A 12,481-nucleotide genomic window follows, 5' to 3' on the forward strand; every position below is an offset into this window, starting at 1 on the left:
GGGGAGGTTACAAGGGTATTCTAGTGATTTTTGGTTGGAACACAAGCGACCGGAAGTTCTTCAGTGGTCCCTTGTCCCAGGGGTTGGTGTTATCGTCGTAGTAGCCTTTGATTTGTTCGTATGTGGTTTGGTTAGTGCTGATGAGATAGGCATGGTAGCCTGTAAGTCCTACGACGAACCATAGGAAGCCTAGGGAGTAGATGGTGAGGATTGCGGCGTCCCAAGCATGTTCGAATGCTGCTTTGATTGCGTTGGAGAGTGAGTCTGTATGGTAGTCCTGAACGAGTACGAAGAACTTGACGGGTGATGCGACCAGAACGAGTATGAGATATAGGCTTGTAGAGTAGATGAAGTATATAAAAGACCGGTAATTTCGTGCTCCTACACAATTACCAACCCAAGGACAGTGGTGGTCGAATTTCAGGACGCAATTGTCACAGATCGAACAATGTACACAGCGCGGAGGTCTATACATTCGACAAGTTGCGCAATACTTCAACTTAAACAAATGACCCTGCACCGCCACATCCTGATGTTTCGGTGGGTTGACCGGTGTTAACATAGTCAGAACACTCACTACCTCTGCAGGCAAACTCACACCTGGTCGAGGTAGGATACCCGGATCACTCAATGCCGTCCTCAGAAACATTAACAATGATAACACCTGCATCGGTACAGCAAACACACACATCACCCAACCGCCAGTCATGTTCCTAACTATCCACTAAAAGTTAATCGCCGTGTCCCTCACCCCAGGCGATGGATGGTCCATCGGGCCGCCGGATGGTCCATCGGGCCGCCGGATGGTCCATCGGGCCGCCGGATGGTCCATCGGGCCGCCGGATGGTCCATCGGGCCGCCGGATGGTCCATCGGGCCGCCGGATGGTCCATCGGGCCGCCGGATGGTCCATCGGGCCGAGGTCGCAACCATAACAGAGAGGGAGTGGTCAAGTGGTCAAGTGCTCAGGTGGTCAAGTGGTCAGCTGTTTACTGGCAGGGTCATGGCGTCGAATAATATAGTCGGTACTGTGATCATCAGTACGGCGCCAGTGGCTAGTTTGAGGTCGGGACCAAGAATACAGTTGGGCCCAAGGACCTTGGACTTGCCGATCATCATTTATGGGTTAAAAAATTGCTCAGGCGGCACGGTGCGTGCATCCTCGGGTATGCGGTGCAGTGCTGGAATGCGAGGGACCAGCGGCCGACTTAGCTCCGCTCCATCCGGACAAGTGGAGATCCATATTTCCTGCGTCGGCGTTCGGATCAGTATGTCTGTCAAGGGACTCTGGCGACCACCCAAGTCCACATAGTACCCTTCGTCCGGGCGCAATTGATAGCCTCGAGACGGCATTCCACGGCGGTTCCGACGTGGACCACCTCTCAACGGAGCCGCACCCGCCAGAGGCGACCCAAAGGGAACGGTCTCCGCCAAAGGTGACCCAGCCAAAGGAGCTCCTCCCAGCGGTGACTTAGCCAATGGCGACCCCGCAGAGGGAGACGCACTCCTGTTCATAGCAGAGGCAGCGGGGCCGTTGTCGACTATTATCTGATCACGCATCGGCGTCATTGGACTGCGGGCAGCTCCAGGTCCCGCCAGCTGCATCATTTCGTTGAAACTCATTCTGCGTGTTATCGCACATTTTTCCTGCCGGCTTCCGCGCCGGCTGCCGCTGAGATAATGCACTACTCTTGCGGGTATACGGAGCTGTGTCGGGAAAGATGGTGTGTGTGATGTCGTGAATGCGCCACGACAGGGGTGAAGTCGTACTCCGGGCGCCCGTAGATGTGGGCCATGACCTTCTGGGTCCAGTTAAGATTGTTTTTTTCATAGACACCTTCCTTCTCCGGGTCCTTCTCCCGGTCTGGGTTGGGTCCTGTGGCGCTGACCGCGTTGGGATTTATGGACCGGTAGCGGGGGCGCAGGATGCGTGCGAGTTCCGCATCCGAAATGAGCAGCGGGTCGCCCCGGTCGGGCGGGGCCAAGTGGCGCCGCAAGGTTTCACGGATGGCGTCCGCTGGTGTGGGGAAGAGCCCGTCGTCGAGACCCTCCGCGGCTGCGGCGTCGAGAGCGCGGCAAGGTGGCGGCGGCGGTGTCTTCAATTCATGCGGCAACCGGTGGGTGTGCGACACATGTACTGCGCATACGGAATTCAGAGCCGGACAGGGGTGCTCAGTGAGCGCTAGCCCATACGAAAATCTCAACCGGCCTGCTACCCGTGGACTGGACTTCTCCCGCGCTCCGGACCCCGAACCCCCGCGTTCGAATCCACTCCCCGGACGGGTCAGGTCGTAGAGGGTGACGGGGTCCCAACCGGGGAGACTTTGCAAGCTGTCGAAAGGATACTGCTCGGACTCACCCACCGCAACCGGAACAGTCAAGCCCACTGGGTTCCGGGCGTAGATTTTAAACTCGAGGGAAAAAAACGGCAGAATCGTCGGCTCGTGAAAAGTCTGCAATCGCCGGATCCGGTTGCCGATGCGATTTCTTAGTTCCGTTGGGGTCTGAGCCGTTGGACTCTGGGAAGGCTTATAACGGGAGGAAGAGTCTTCGCGGGACAAGAGCGGGTCTTTTATTGAGGAGGGATCGTCCAGAGCGAGGGAATGATCCAGCAATATGTCGCCTTCCAGTGGGGCTTGCCTGCTCCGGAAAAGCTTAGCCGGGATGTAGAGTCCGACGGGGGCGGGGCAGGCGAAGGTGGCGCCGGTGGCGCCCGGGATGGCGGTCCCGCAGGCTCGCTCCCGAGTCTGCCCCAACCAACGAGTACGGTCGTGGTAGACGTGGACGCTGGCCGTGACATAGATTGCCGGTTGCGCCTCCAACAGTCGGATGTAGAATGGCTGTGCGACTACATACTCAACGCCATAGTTGCCCGGACAGCAGGAGCACTCCATTACAACACAGGGCGTGGTGTAGAACACAGGACGTGGTGCACAACACGGGAGGATGGCGCAAGACGTGAAAAGTAAGGATGACAGGTTCACGAACCAGCCGCGTATACGAACCGACCGCGTACAAAGTAGTTGTCTGATAAAATTACATGCCGCAAGCACTGTTGGGTGTAAGCGCGGTTTCTGCAAAGGGTGCAAAAGGTGCAGAATGAGATTCTTGGTTATTCTTGCGACGGCGTTGGCTGCCTACGAAGACGCCATTGCTGCCCTTGCCGCTATACCAGAACCTACCCACAGATCGTGGGAGGTTAACGCTGTGAACCCGTACGCAGACCACGCGTACTTTAGACGTCGAGCGAGTGCCTATCAACCCGAAGAAGACACCATCCTTTCTGAGGATTAAAATTCCAAATTGATTATTACTGATGAAGATTAACCTTTGAGAGAAGGTTTAGTACTTGCTCAGAATTAGAACACGGTTTTTTTGTTAACTTTCATAAATTTAGTTTTTCGAAACATCCTATTTACGGGGGTTGGACGAGTCGTCGACCACAATGCTTTTCTAGCACAAGGTATCATGCCCAAATATCCCCCACGGTGTATCCTTTACGGTGTATCTTTTACGGTGTATCTTTTACGGTGCTTATCGTTAAGATGGTGCGTATGGTGCACTCCTTGCTGTGCACGTATCTTGGCGTGGTGCAAAAGGTGCAGAATGAGATTCTTGGTTATTCTTGCGACGGTGTTTGCTGCTTACGAAGATACCATTTCAAGTCTTAAGCCAATCCCGGAGCGTGTCCAGAACTCGTGGGAGGTGAACGCAGTGAACCCGTACGGAGGACACGCGTTCTTCAGACGCCAAGCACAAGTCAACGCGCACCAGCCTACAGAGGAGACCGTCATTTCCGAGGAATGAGCAGACACGAGGAATGAGCAGACACGGTCCAGAACACAGTTTTTCCAATAACCTTCCAACCACAATTTAGTCTTGTCGATTTCTATGAACAGCAAATGTGCCCTGTAGAATTAACAGACCAGTTAGTCTGAAAATAAGAACGGTTACGGGCGGTTGTAATCCGGGCGGCTGTAGTCCGGGAGGTTGTAATCCGGGAGGTTGTAATCCGGGAGGTTGTAATCCGGGAGGTTGAAGTCCGGGCGGCTGTAATCCGGGAGGTTGTAATCCGGGCCGTCTTGGTCGTAGCAGTTGTCGGCGTCCATAAGGGGGATGCACCCGTGGTGGCAGCCTTGGGGATCATATTCGTCTTGTCCGTTAACACGTGTGGCGATTGGTAGGAATTGTTCGAGGTCGAAGTCAACAAGGTCTTGAGGTCCGTCCCAGACCATTTGATGTGCATCGCATTGGACCATCTCGCGGAGTTTTTCTTGCCAATGAACTCGTTGCTTTCCAGTGAAGCGATTGCGATTGCAATGAGGGCAATAAAACATCTGACGGTTATAAAACTCAGGCCAGAAACGTTCTAGAAATTGTTCACGATAGTCAATGTCCGCATCAGTCGTCCCATTAAATAACGATTCCCAAACCGTCTTCTGACCACCCCAATACAACTGGTGTTCCGGATTGTTGCAATTGGTTTGTAACTCCCCCGTCTTCGGGCTGTAAAACACCTCACGCCACGCCTGACCCGCGCAATTCCTTACGCCATATTGACAACGCTCTCGTGCCCTACAATGTAACATGCACTTCAACTTCTGACCATAACTGTTATCCACACGCAAGTGACCTGCCACCTGAGTAGACGCTCCGGAAGGAGTGGCTTCGGAAGGAGTGGCTCCGGAAGGAGTGGCTCCGGAAGGAGTGGCTCCGGAAGAAGTCGCTCCGGACTGTGTTGACTCCACTTGAGAGACGCCCGGCGGAGACGGTGGAGGGACCAAGTAGTCGTCCAGCAGCCGGTTGATCGAGTCGATAGGACCGATCCCAGTTGTGCCGGTGGGAGCGTTCGATCCCTGCGGGCCATCCTTGACATACTCCACCGTCTCATCCCGCCGGACTGTCACCGGGTCTTGGTTCTGCCCGGGGGTTGACGAGCGGCTACCACCGAGGGTTTCCGGGTCGACGAGTACTTGATCAAGGAAGCGGTTGATCTTGTCCACGAGTCTGTTCCCGGTAAGATAAGTCGGTGGTGGCATTTGAGCGAGGGGGTTAGGAATTGGTGGTCGTACATATTGGATGGGCCGTCGACTGTGTTTGGGAATATTTTTGGCCGGTGCCCAGGTACCGCAGTAGTCGATGAAGCGACCAGCGAGACTGGTTCCGGCTTCCGTGAGTTCGTCTAGGAGTCCTGCTAGGCCCCCAGCAGGGCTGAGAGAGACGTGTTTTTTCCGAGGGTTTTCGATGATAGGGGGTTTGTTTCCACGTAGTAAATTCAGTAACGGATGAACGGGCACGGGTTCGGGTGGCGGTTCGAGAGATGGTTGTAATGCATGACAGACATTGGCCATGCAATTAGCCGTCTGCCGGACGGCGGCATCACACAGATCTGATGCACACGATTTCACACATGTTCCAACACACGCACGAGCACACGCCGGGTTACACAAAATACCACGAGGCATATCTAACAGACATCGCACTTCCGCCTCATGATGCCTCACCGGGTAAGGGTTCACTAACCGCTTCACCTTAAGTACTGGAACCGGCGGCTGTCCATCCGGCTTTGTCTTTCCAGCGCCCCCGCCGCCGCCGCAAATATCGCCCACTCCCCTCAACGGCTCAATCTCCTCCAACGGGTGGTCATACCCTCCCCCAGCACAATAGTCCGTGTTAATCCGAGCGATACACCCTTTTCGACCACCATCCAAACATTCCACATCCATCATTCTACAAAATGTGCCGCCCCTCTAGAACTTGTGGGGGCACATGCCAACATCCCCCCGGACTACTGTAGTCCCCTCCCCCCGGACTACTGTAGTCCCCTCCCCCCAAACTACTGTAGTCCCCGGACGTAAGCCGTAACCAGTCGCATGATTCAGACGCTTTATTTATATTTAGTCTGTGAACATTTAATCGACATCATCAACAAAAAAATCTGTACATCCAATGAAGCATTCATTTACCGACTTTATTTACCGAGATGGTCTGGTATACTGATGTCTAGCTCGACGTCGACATACTCATTCGCTTCGGCAAAGCAGCGAATTGTGCCCCTAAAGTCTGTTATTTGAGGACTGAGTGGCAACTGTGCCATATAGGTGATAAGAGGATGAACAACTTGTACTCTAAAAAAAATAGATGAAGGAACATACATATCATCTTACATCATTAAAGCATGGCCCAATGTATCATATGTAAGACACGTTTTGATCTGTTTAGGTAGATAGACTTTATGTGGTCCCAATAAAACTTCGACTTCATATTTCTTAAGATTCGCCAGTAGATCAATAAAAGTTATGTAGATGACTTGATTTAAAACACTCGGATGTAAAGATGAGATGGATGGCTTGATTGTATTCAACATGCCATCAGTCTTATCAAATAGATAAACCAACTCTAATGTCGCCCACTTCTCACCAGTCGGTAAATACAAATCATGTCGCCGTTCTAAATAATTTTCTTGGCATAGAAGTAACTCATCTGTGATAACATCAGTTTCCGCTATGAATCTTTCTCCGTCACCCAATACTTTGAAACTGAAAACAAGCCATCATTCGTACGTACTTTGTCCAAATATACTTTGTCCAAATGTACTTGCTATCGCCAATTGCTTACTTAATACTGGGCCTGGTTTGGATTAAATTGAGCATTATGTTTTGTCCAATATTACAGCAGGCATATTTCTTCCTGTTAGCAGTATCCTTAATGTAGATCTCTGCTGACTCCGTAGTAAATAAATTATCGATTTGTACCACCAAATTTCGATACTTATATACCCGTTTCATACCTCTTATAGAACATACAAATATCGTAAGGGTCTTGAAGCTATGTCGTACATGACAATATTTTTCCAGCTTTAATGATGGTACTAAACACAAACACAAACGTAACTAATTTAACTAAGTCCTAATTTAACTAAATCCTAGTACTTTAACTTACTTAGTCTGGTTGGACCGAGGTTGGTAAACAATGCGAAATACTCCATACAGATTCTGAGCTTGACATGGTTGTCCAATCTAACTTCGATGGACTCGCACTGTTCTGTTATGAAAGTGAATTTGCCGAGTACATGTAAGTAGTCATCAATTACGTAACCCGTAACAAGTTGTGCACGCTTGACTGGAAGGTGTAGTATCTCTGAAGAGAGGAGTTTGTCCTTCCATTGGGTACACCTAAGAAGATAGGGTGGACCATCATGCATGATATACACGTTATAGGAACAGCCATCGATTTCTGTCTTGGGAATCGGATCCGTTAAGTGAGTGACACTAATGGCCATTTCATCATCGTAGCTGCTGCCCGAATTCGGTGGACCCCCCAGGACTGCGCCTCCGGTCATCCCGCCTCCGGTCATCCCGCCTCCGGTCATCCCGCCTCCGGTCATCCCGCCTCCGGTCATCCCGCCTCCGGTCATCCCGCCTCCGGTCATCCCGCCTCCGGTCATCGCTTGCAGAAAGGACAACATCTTGTCCAGCCTTGGCCGGAAATCCATTTCCAACAACGCCTTGATCTCGTCGAGCTTAGTATCTTCGCTCATGCTACTCCATAACCCGAAACGCGGCGGGTCGAAACGTGAACCCACGTGACTATGCGGAAAGAAGGATGAGAACGCGTCGCTTGCATCCATCTCATTCCCACTGAAATCAGTCACCGTGTCCGTCCAATACGGCCCGCCCACCTGACTAGGCGCAGCCAGCGGGGCCGGCGGCGGCAATACCAACCCCCCACTACCTCGAGGGGAAAGGTTTCCGCTCCCCTGTGGTGAGAACCCAGTCGTGGGAATCGAACCCAGGGTCGTCGGCACTGAACCCGGAGCGCCACTACTGCGGTTCGCTCCAATAATCGCCGGAACCGGATATGTCGCGGCACCCAAGGCCGCCGGTCGGATCGGGCCCAGGCTATAAGGGGGCGACGGCGCAGCCCCCAAGCTCTGCTGCAGAGAGGCCACCGTCGTAATGGCCGGGATCGAAATTGCCGGAGCGGTGTTGAACGCCGCTCCCCCAAGCTGCGACCCTGGCAACGACCCACGGCCGCCAAAAGACCCGCGTCCACCAAACGACCCGCGACCCGACGCGCCCGCGACGGCGACAGCACCGGGAATCGAACCGGGGTAACCGGGAGACGAACTCTGCGGCTTCCGATACGCCATCGGCTGGCCCTCAAACCGAGATGTCTCAAACCGAGATGTCTCAAACCGAGGTGGCCCCTCAAACCGAGATCCATCGAGCCGTTGCCCTTCGAACCGTGGTCCCTCAAAGCGTGGCCCCAGCCCCACAGCCGTTGACAACCCGGCTGCTGCAGCCTGCTGCAATTCCTTAGAGGCGTGATTGCGGAGTTCGCAATTCTCGCGGATCATGTCGCCCGCCATCTTACTCGCAGGCGGAGTGCCTAATTTGAGCGGCACAATGGCGTCTTCGAACGGGCCCGCCTCGCCCTCCGCGGACCCCGAAGACGTCGAGGAAGATGTGGAAGACGTTGAGGCGTCCGACGGCGGCACTACAAAGAGACGCGCTACATGGCTTAAACACACACGTGTGTGCGATAGGGCAAGGAGGGGAGCAGACTAGGGGGGAGCAGACTAGGGGGTGGTATATTCCTACAGCTTTCGTTGGTAATACTTCGCGTAGGTGTGAACGGCCGACTCATTTTTAAATCGGCAACGACACTGATCGAAGGCGCAACTAGCGTCCAAGCCTGGCGGCCAACTAGATCCCGATGTCGACGAAAAACGGCGCTTGTAGAACAAGAAAGGAGCGCTAATGATGAAAACTAATATTTACCCGGATTGCTCTCTAGACCGCTTGTTCTCCTCCACACCATTCGATCCTACACAAACGAATTACTTAAGTGTGGCACAGATAGTGTATGATAGTGTTGAGAAATTAATCCGAGAGTTGTAGCTGATAGTAGAGGTCCGAAAAAGAGAACTCACCCGAACAGATAGTAGGAACTCATCCGAACAGGAGGAGATGTGGCAATTTAGGTTGAGTATAAGGGACCTGGAGTGGGCCAGACGGGCCACCCTCGTTCGTACCGGTCATCCGAGGACCAGTACGCCGGGTAGCGTGTTTGGACCCCTGTCGGGATCGGAGGGGATAAATAACGATGCCGTCAGGTTCACCCGTCAGGTTGAAGTGACAACACTATCGGTACCCAGACGGCGCAGGACCGGTGATAAAAAATCTGTAGTAAGAAAGCTACGTAGAGGCAGAGCCCCGTGAAGCAGGGACTACTTCTGGAATAAGTACGAGTTACACTGTGGGGGCGAGTATGAGATCAACGTTTTTTGGTGACATGGCTCGCAAGGGGGCGAGTTCATAAGTTCGGGGCCAAGTTCAAGGGCAAGCTCAGTGTTGTCCTTTTGCGGAGTTGCGCACAAAAGGAGGGATGATGACCCGTTGTGCATTGGCCTCGTCCTGCTTCGCCACACCCGATTGCCCCGGGACTAGAAACGAGGTCCCGCACACACTTTGTGCTCGGAAATGCAAGGGACTATGGATTCGGGTCCGTGGGCTTTGCCTATCGCGCTAGCTGCTTGCGCTCTGTTATAAAACCTTCTACCGACACCCGGAGCTGACCAGCCAGCCATCGCATCGCGTCACGGAGCTTTACCCTTTTATCGACTCGCACTAGGTGGCGTGTGCAGTCTGTGCGCACGGTGAAGTAATGGAGCGCCCGTAGGATGCGAACTCCCGTGAAACCCTATCAATGCCTAACTCCTGATGCCGCTGTTCGATAGTGAGTGGTAGTGACGGAACGCCTTCTCTTGGACGGCCGACCAGGCGAACAATTTCCCACAGATCGTACCTCACGGCTCTCAAGCAGCTGGCACGTGCCTCACGGCTCCAAAGAAGTCGGCAGGCTCAAGTCCGCTCGGTCAGTCCTAACCCGTTCCAACCACGCCCAGCTAGCTCAAGAGGATACTGCGTAATTTATCGTCCTCGTCTATCCCCCAAAACTTATACCTCGCTCGGGGTCGATGGATGGGACACTCTCCTGACTTACGAGCACAATGGGAGTCCTCCATACGGCATTGTTCACTCCAGCACAGGGAATCTGTAACACGACATTAAAGACCAACTAGCAAGCTGTCATGCAGGGTTGACGGTGAGTGAGATGTTGGCCGTCAAGTTGGCCGTTCATTCAGAGTAAGGTGCACGGCACATACTTACTCGGTGATACTCACGCGGTGGACACTGGACACAAACGATGCTCCTCATCTTGATGGGATCCGTTGCAGCCGCGCTTCGGACGACGGCATTGACGAAGACGGCGGTGACGGTGATGACGAACAAACCGGTTAGTCAACTGGTTTGTTCGTCATCACCGTCACCGCCGTCTTCGTCAATGAATTCGGCCAAGTTGAAGTCGATAATCTTGACTTCGTCAGTCTGGGTGACGATGACATTCTCAGGTCTAAGATCGTTATGGATCACTCCATATCGCTCTAGGCATGCGTAAGCTTCCTTGATCTTTTCCAGTGACGGTAATGATCATATCCTGTTTCCCCTTCCGGGAGCTCTATCAGGAGGTAAGGCCCTACACGATGATGGTCATAGTACATGTCATACTGATACAGCTTCGGTACATGTCTACATTCCTACAGTCTGCAGTACGCTCTTACTTCTTTAAACAAGTGACCACATCCGGTTAGCTTCAGCACGGCCTTTTTCGTCTCTGTCTCGTCCTTCCAGGTAACGATGTACACGTCCGCAAGATAGTCACCCTCTCGATCGCCTCGTACATTCACCATATCTTCAAAGTCGTCCGTTGATACATCTGTGAAGTCGTCAAGACCATTCCCGAACTCCGCAAGCTTATTCGCCATTGCAATTTTAGCAGCGCCGTCCTTCGCATTGCGCCAGACGGATCTCCTTCAGCAGCCTACGGGTCTCAATCCGCTGATCGATGTCCTCTGAGAACTTGCCGAGCTTCCACGGGAATCAGATGGTCGTAATTCTTGAGCGCGCAATACCTCACGAATTCGTTCGTTAACATGTAAATGAGGTTCGGAATAATCTCCTTGCCGCCATTTTCTTCGTTAATAAGCACGGCGAGGCTGTCCAACTTGGTCTCGTACACGAAGTCCCTCTTCCAAGGATGCAGAGTCCTCTACCCCAATTCTACCAATAATCAAAGCAGCACCATCGTAGGTACCAATGAGGGAAGCACCACGATCCATCCCATACCTTTGCACCTGACATCGTTGCTAACGCGATTCAGATGTGCTTCTACATTGCCCCCCAAACCACTAATCAAACCATTCACCACCTGCGTGTAGATGTCTCCCAGTCTGCCGCGAAGATGTTGGTCAGGACATTCCTCACGCATGCCGTGCAACAATCCGAGGCTCGCCCCAATCCGAGGACTTGCCCCAATCCGAGGACTTGCCCCAATCCGAGGACTTGCCCCAATCCGAGGACTTGCCCCAATCCGAGGACTTGCCCCAATCCGAGGACTTGCCCCAATCCGAGGACTTGCCCCAATCCGAGGACTTGCCCCAATCCGAGGACTTGCCCCAATCCGAGGACTTGCCCCAATCCGAGGACTTGCACTCCAAGATCAGCAACAGCAGCTCCTCCTTCTCACCATTTGGGTCTTCGAATTCCGCGGTCACACACAAATCATACCAACCTCTCCGACCGCCTTCCTGTACTACTTCGAACCTCACAAGAGCAACTTGAAAAAAATCTCTCCGAATACTTGGCGGCAATTCCAAGCATCCCTTCCAAGGCTATCTGCATCTCGGCCTCCTTCCGTCCCCCGATCCATTGCCATGTGACAAATCGCTGCGGCCCTTTTTCCTTGATCTGTCTTAGTCGGTAGTGGTGACTGGTGGCACAGCGTTCTTCGGTGAGAGCGCCGTCCAACTCCCTAGTTGCCGCGTCCGCGTCCACGGCCTCTGCCGCGACCACGTCCGCGTGTGGGAGCTGGTCCTATCCTTGCTGTTGCGCCGTTTTGGAATAAGGCCATGCCTCGTGCAATGCCTGATCTAGCCACTAAGGCGTAAAGGTTGGCTACTTCTTTCGTAGTTAGTATAAGGTGTTGGTTGGTCATGCACCAAGCAAGGCGATCTGTAAACTCGTCGTATGTGCCGGATTGTTTAAGAGCCTCGTAGATGTGAGATCTTAGTTGGATTCGTAGATTAATCTTCGCGGCATGGTCAGAAGTGGCGGCCGGCCTTAAATAAACCCGAAGCTTCCGTAGCGCAACCCCCTTCGAACCCCCATCAGCGCATCCTTCCCCACACACTTCATAAATCCTTCTGCGGTCAAGAAGCAGACGACTGTCATAACCGCCGTCGTCGTTCACACCTATCATGACAGCTGCCGACATCATATAAGGCGAGCAATTCGCCAGGTGGCTCCGGGAGCAGCTGTGTGTCCCTTCTACTTAGCGATTTGGTGACAAATGATGCATACAGCAGGGGGACACCTGGTGGAAAGATTTCAATGCGCTGGCGCTTGAATCATATCGTC

General features: G+C 53.0%; 6 protein-coding genes across 6 annotated transcripts; all 6 read right to left on the reverse strand.

Moving 5' to 3' along the window:
* Nucleotides 1-7: 7 nt before the first annotated feature.
* On the reverse strand, nt 8-709 carry GNI_127480 (DHHC palmitoyltransferase; the record flags this gene model as incomplete). The annotated part of the gene is made up of 1 exon (XM_011133749.1): nt 8-709. One exon carries the CDS (start codon nt 707-709, stop codon nt 8-10), a length of 702 nt encoding a protein of 233 aa, XP_011132051.1.
* Nucleotides 710-1,684: 975 nt separating this feature from the next.
* On the reverse strand, nt 1,685-2,893 carry GNI_127490 (hypothetical protein; the record flags this gene model as incomplete). The annotated part of the gene is made up of 1 exon (XM_011133750.1): nt 1,685-2,893. One exon carries the CDS (start codon nt 2,891-2,893, stop codon nt 1,685-1,687), a length of 1,209 nt encoding a protein of 402 aa, XP_011132052.1.
* A 1,056-nt stretch (nt 2,894-3,949) lies between these two features.
* GNI_127500 (hypothetical protein) lies at nt 3,950-5,725 on the reverse strand (the record flags this gene model as incomplete). The annotated part of the gene is made up of 1 exon (XM_011133751.1): nt 3,950-5,725. The coding sequence occupies one exon, from the start codon at nt 5,723-5,725 to the stop codon at nt 3,950-3,952; it is 1,776 nt and encodes a 591-aa protein (XP_011132053.1).
* Nucleotides 5,726-5,970: 245 nt separating this feature from the next.
* Nucleotides 5,971-6,787, reverse strand: GNI_127510 (hypothetical protein; the record flags this gene model as incomplete). Its single annotated transcript, XM_011133752.1, has 3 exons — nt 5,971-6,127; nt 6,167-6,538; nt 6,618-6,787. The coding sequence occupies 3 exons, from the start codon at nt 6,785-6,787 to the stop codon at nt 5,971-5,973; spliced, it is 699 nt and encodes a 232-aa protein (XP_011132054.1).
* A 137-nt stretch (nt 6,788-6,924) lies between these two features.
* Nucleotides 6,925-8,370, reverse strand: GNI_127520 (hypothetical protein; the record flags this gene model as incomplete). The annotated part of the gene is made up of 1 exon (XM_011133753.1): nt 6,925-8,370. The coding sequence occupies one exon, from the start codon at nt 8,368-8,370 to the stop codon at nt 6,925-6,927; it is 1,446 nt and encodes a 481-aa protein (XP_011132055.1).
* Nucleotides 8,371-10,306: 1,936 nt separating this feature from the next.
* Nucleotides 10,307-10,830, reverse strand: GNI_127530 (protein kinase domain protein; the record flags this gene model as incomplete). The annotated part of the gene is made up of 2 exons (XM_011133754.1): nt 10,307-10,474; nt 10,627-10,830. 2 exons carry the CDS (start codon nt 10,828-10,830, stop codon nt 10,307-10,309), a joined length of 372 nt encoding a protein of 123 aa, XP_011132056.1.
* Nucleotides 10,831-12,481: the final 1,651 nt, after the last annotated feature.

The sequence above is a fragment of the Gregarina niphandrodes genome (genome assembly GCF_000223845.1).
Source record: "Gregarina niphandrodes unplaced genomic scaffold scaffold00031, whole genome shotgun sequence".
Lineage (NCBI taxonomy): Eukaryota > Apicomplexa > Conoidasida > Eugregarinorida > Gregarinidae > Gregarina > Gregarina niphandrodes.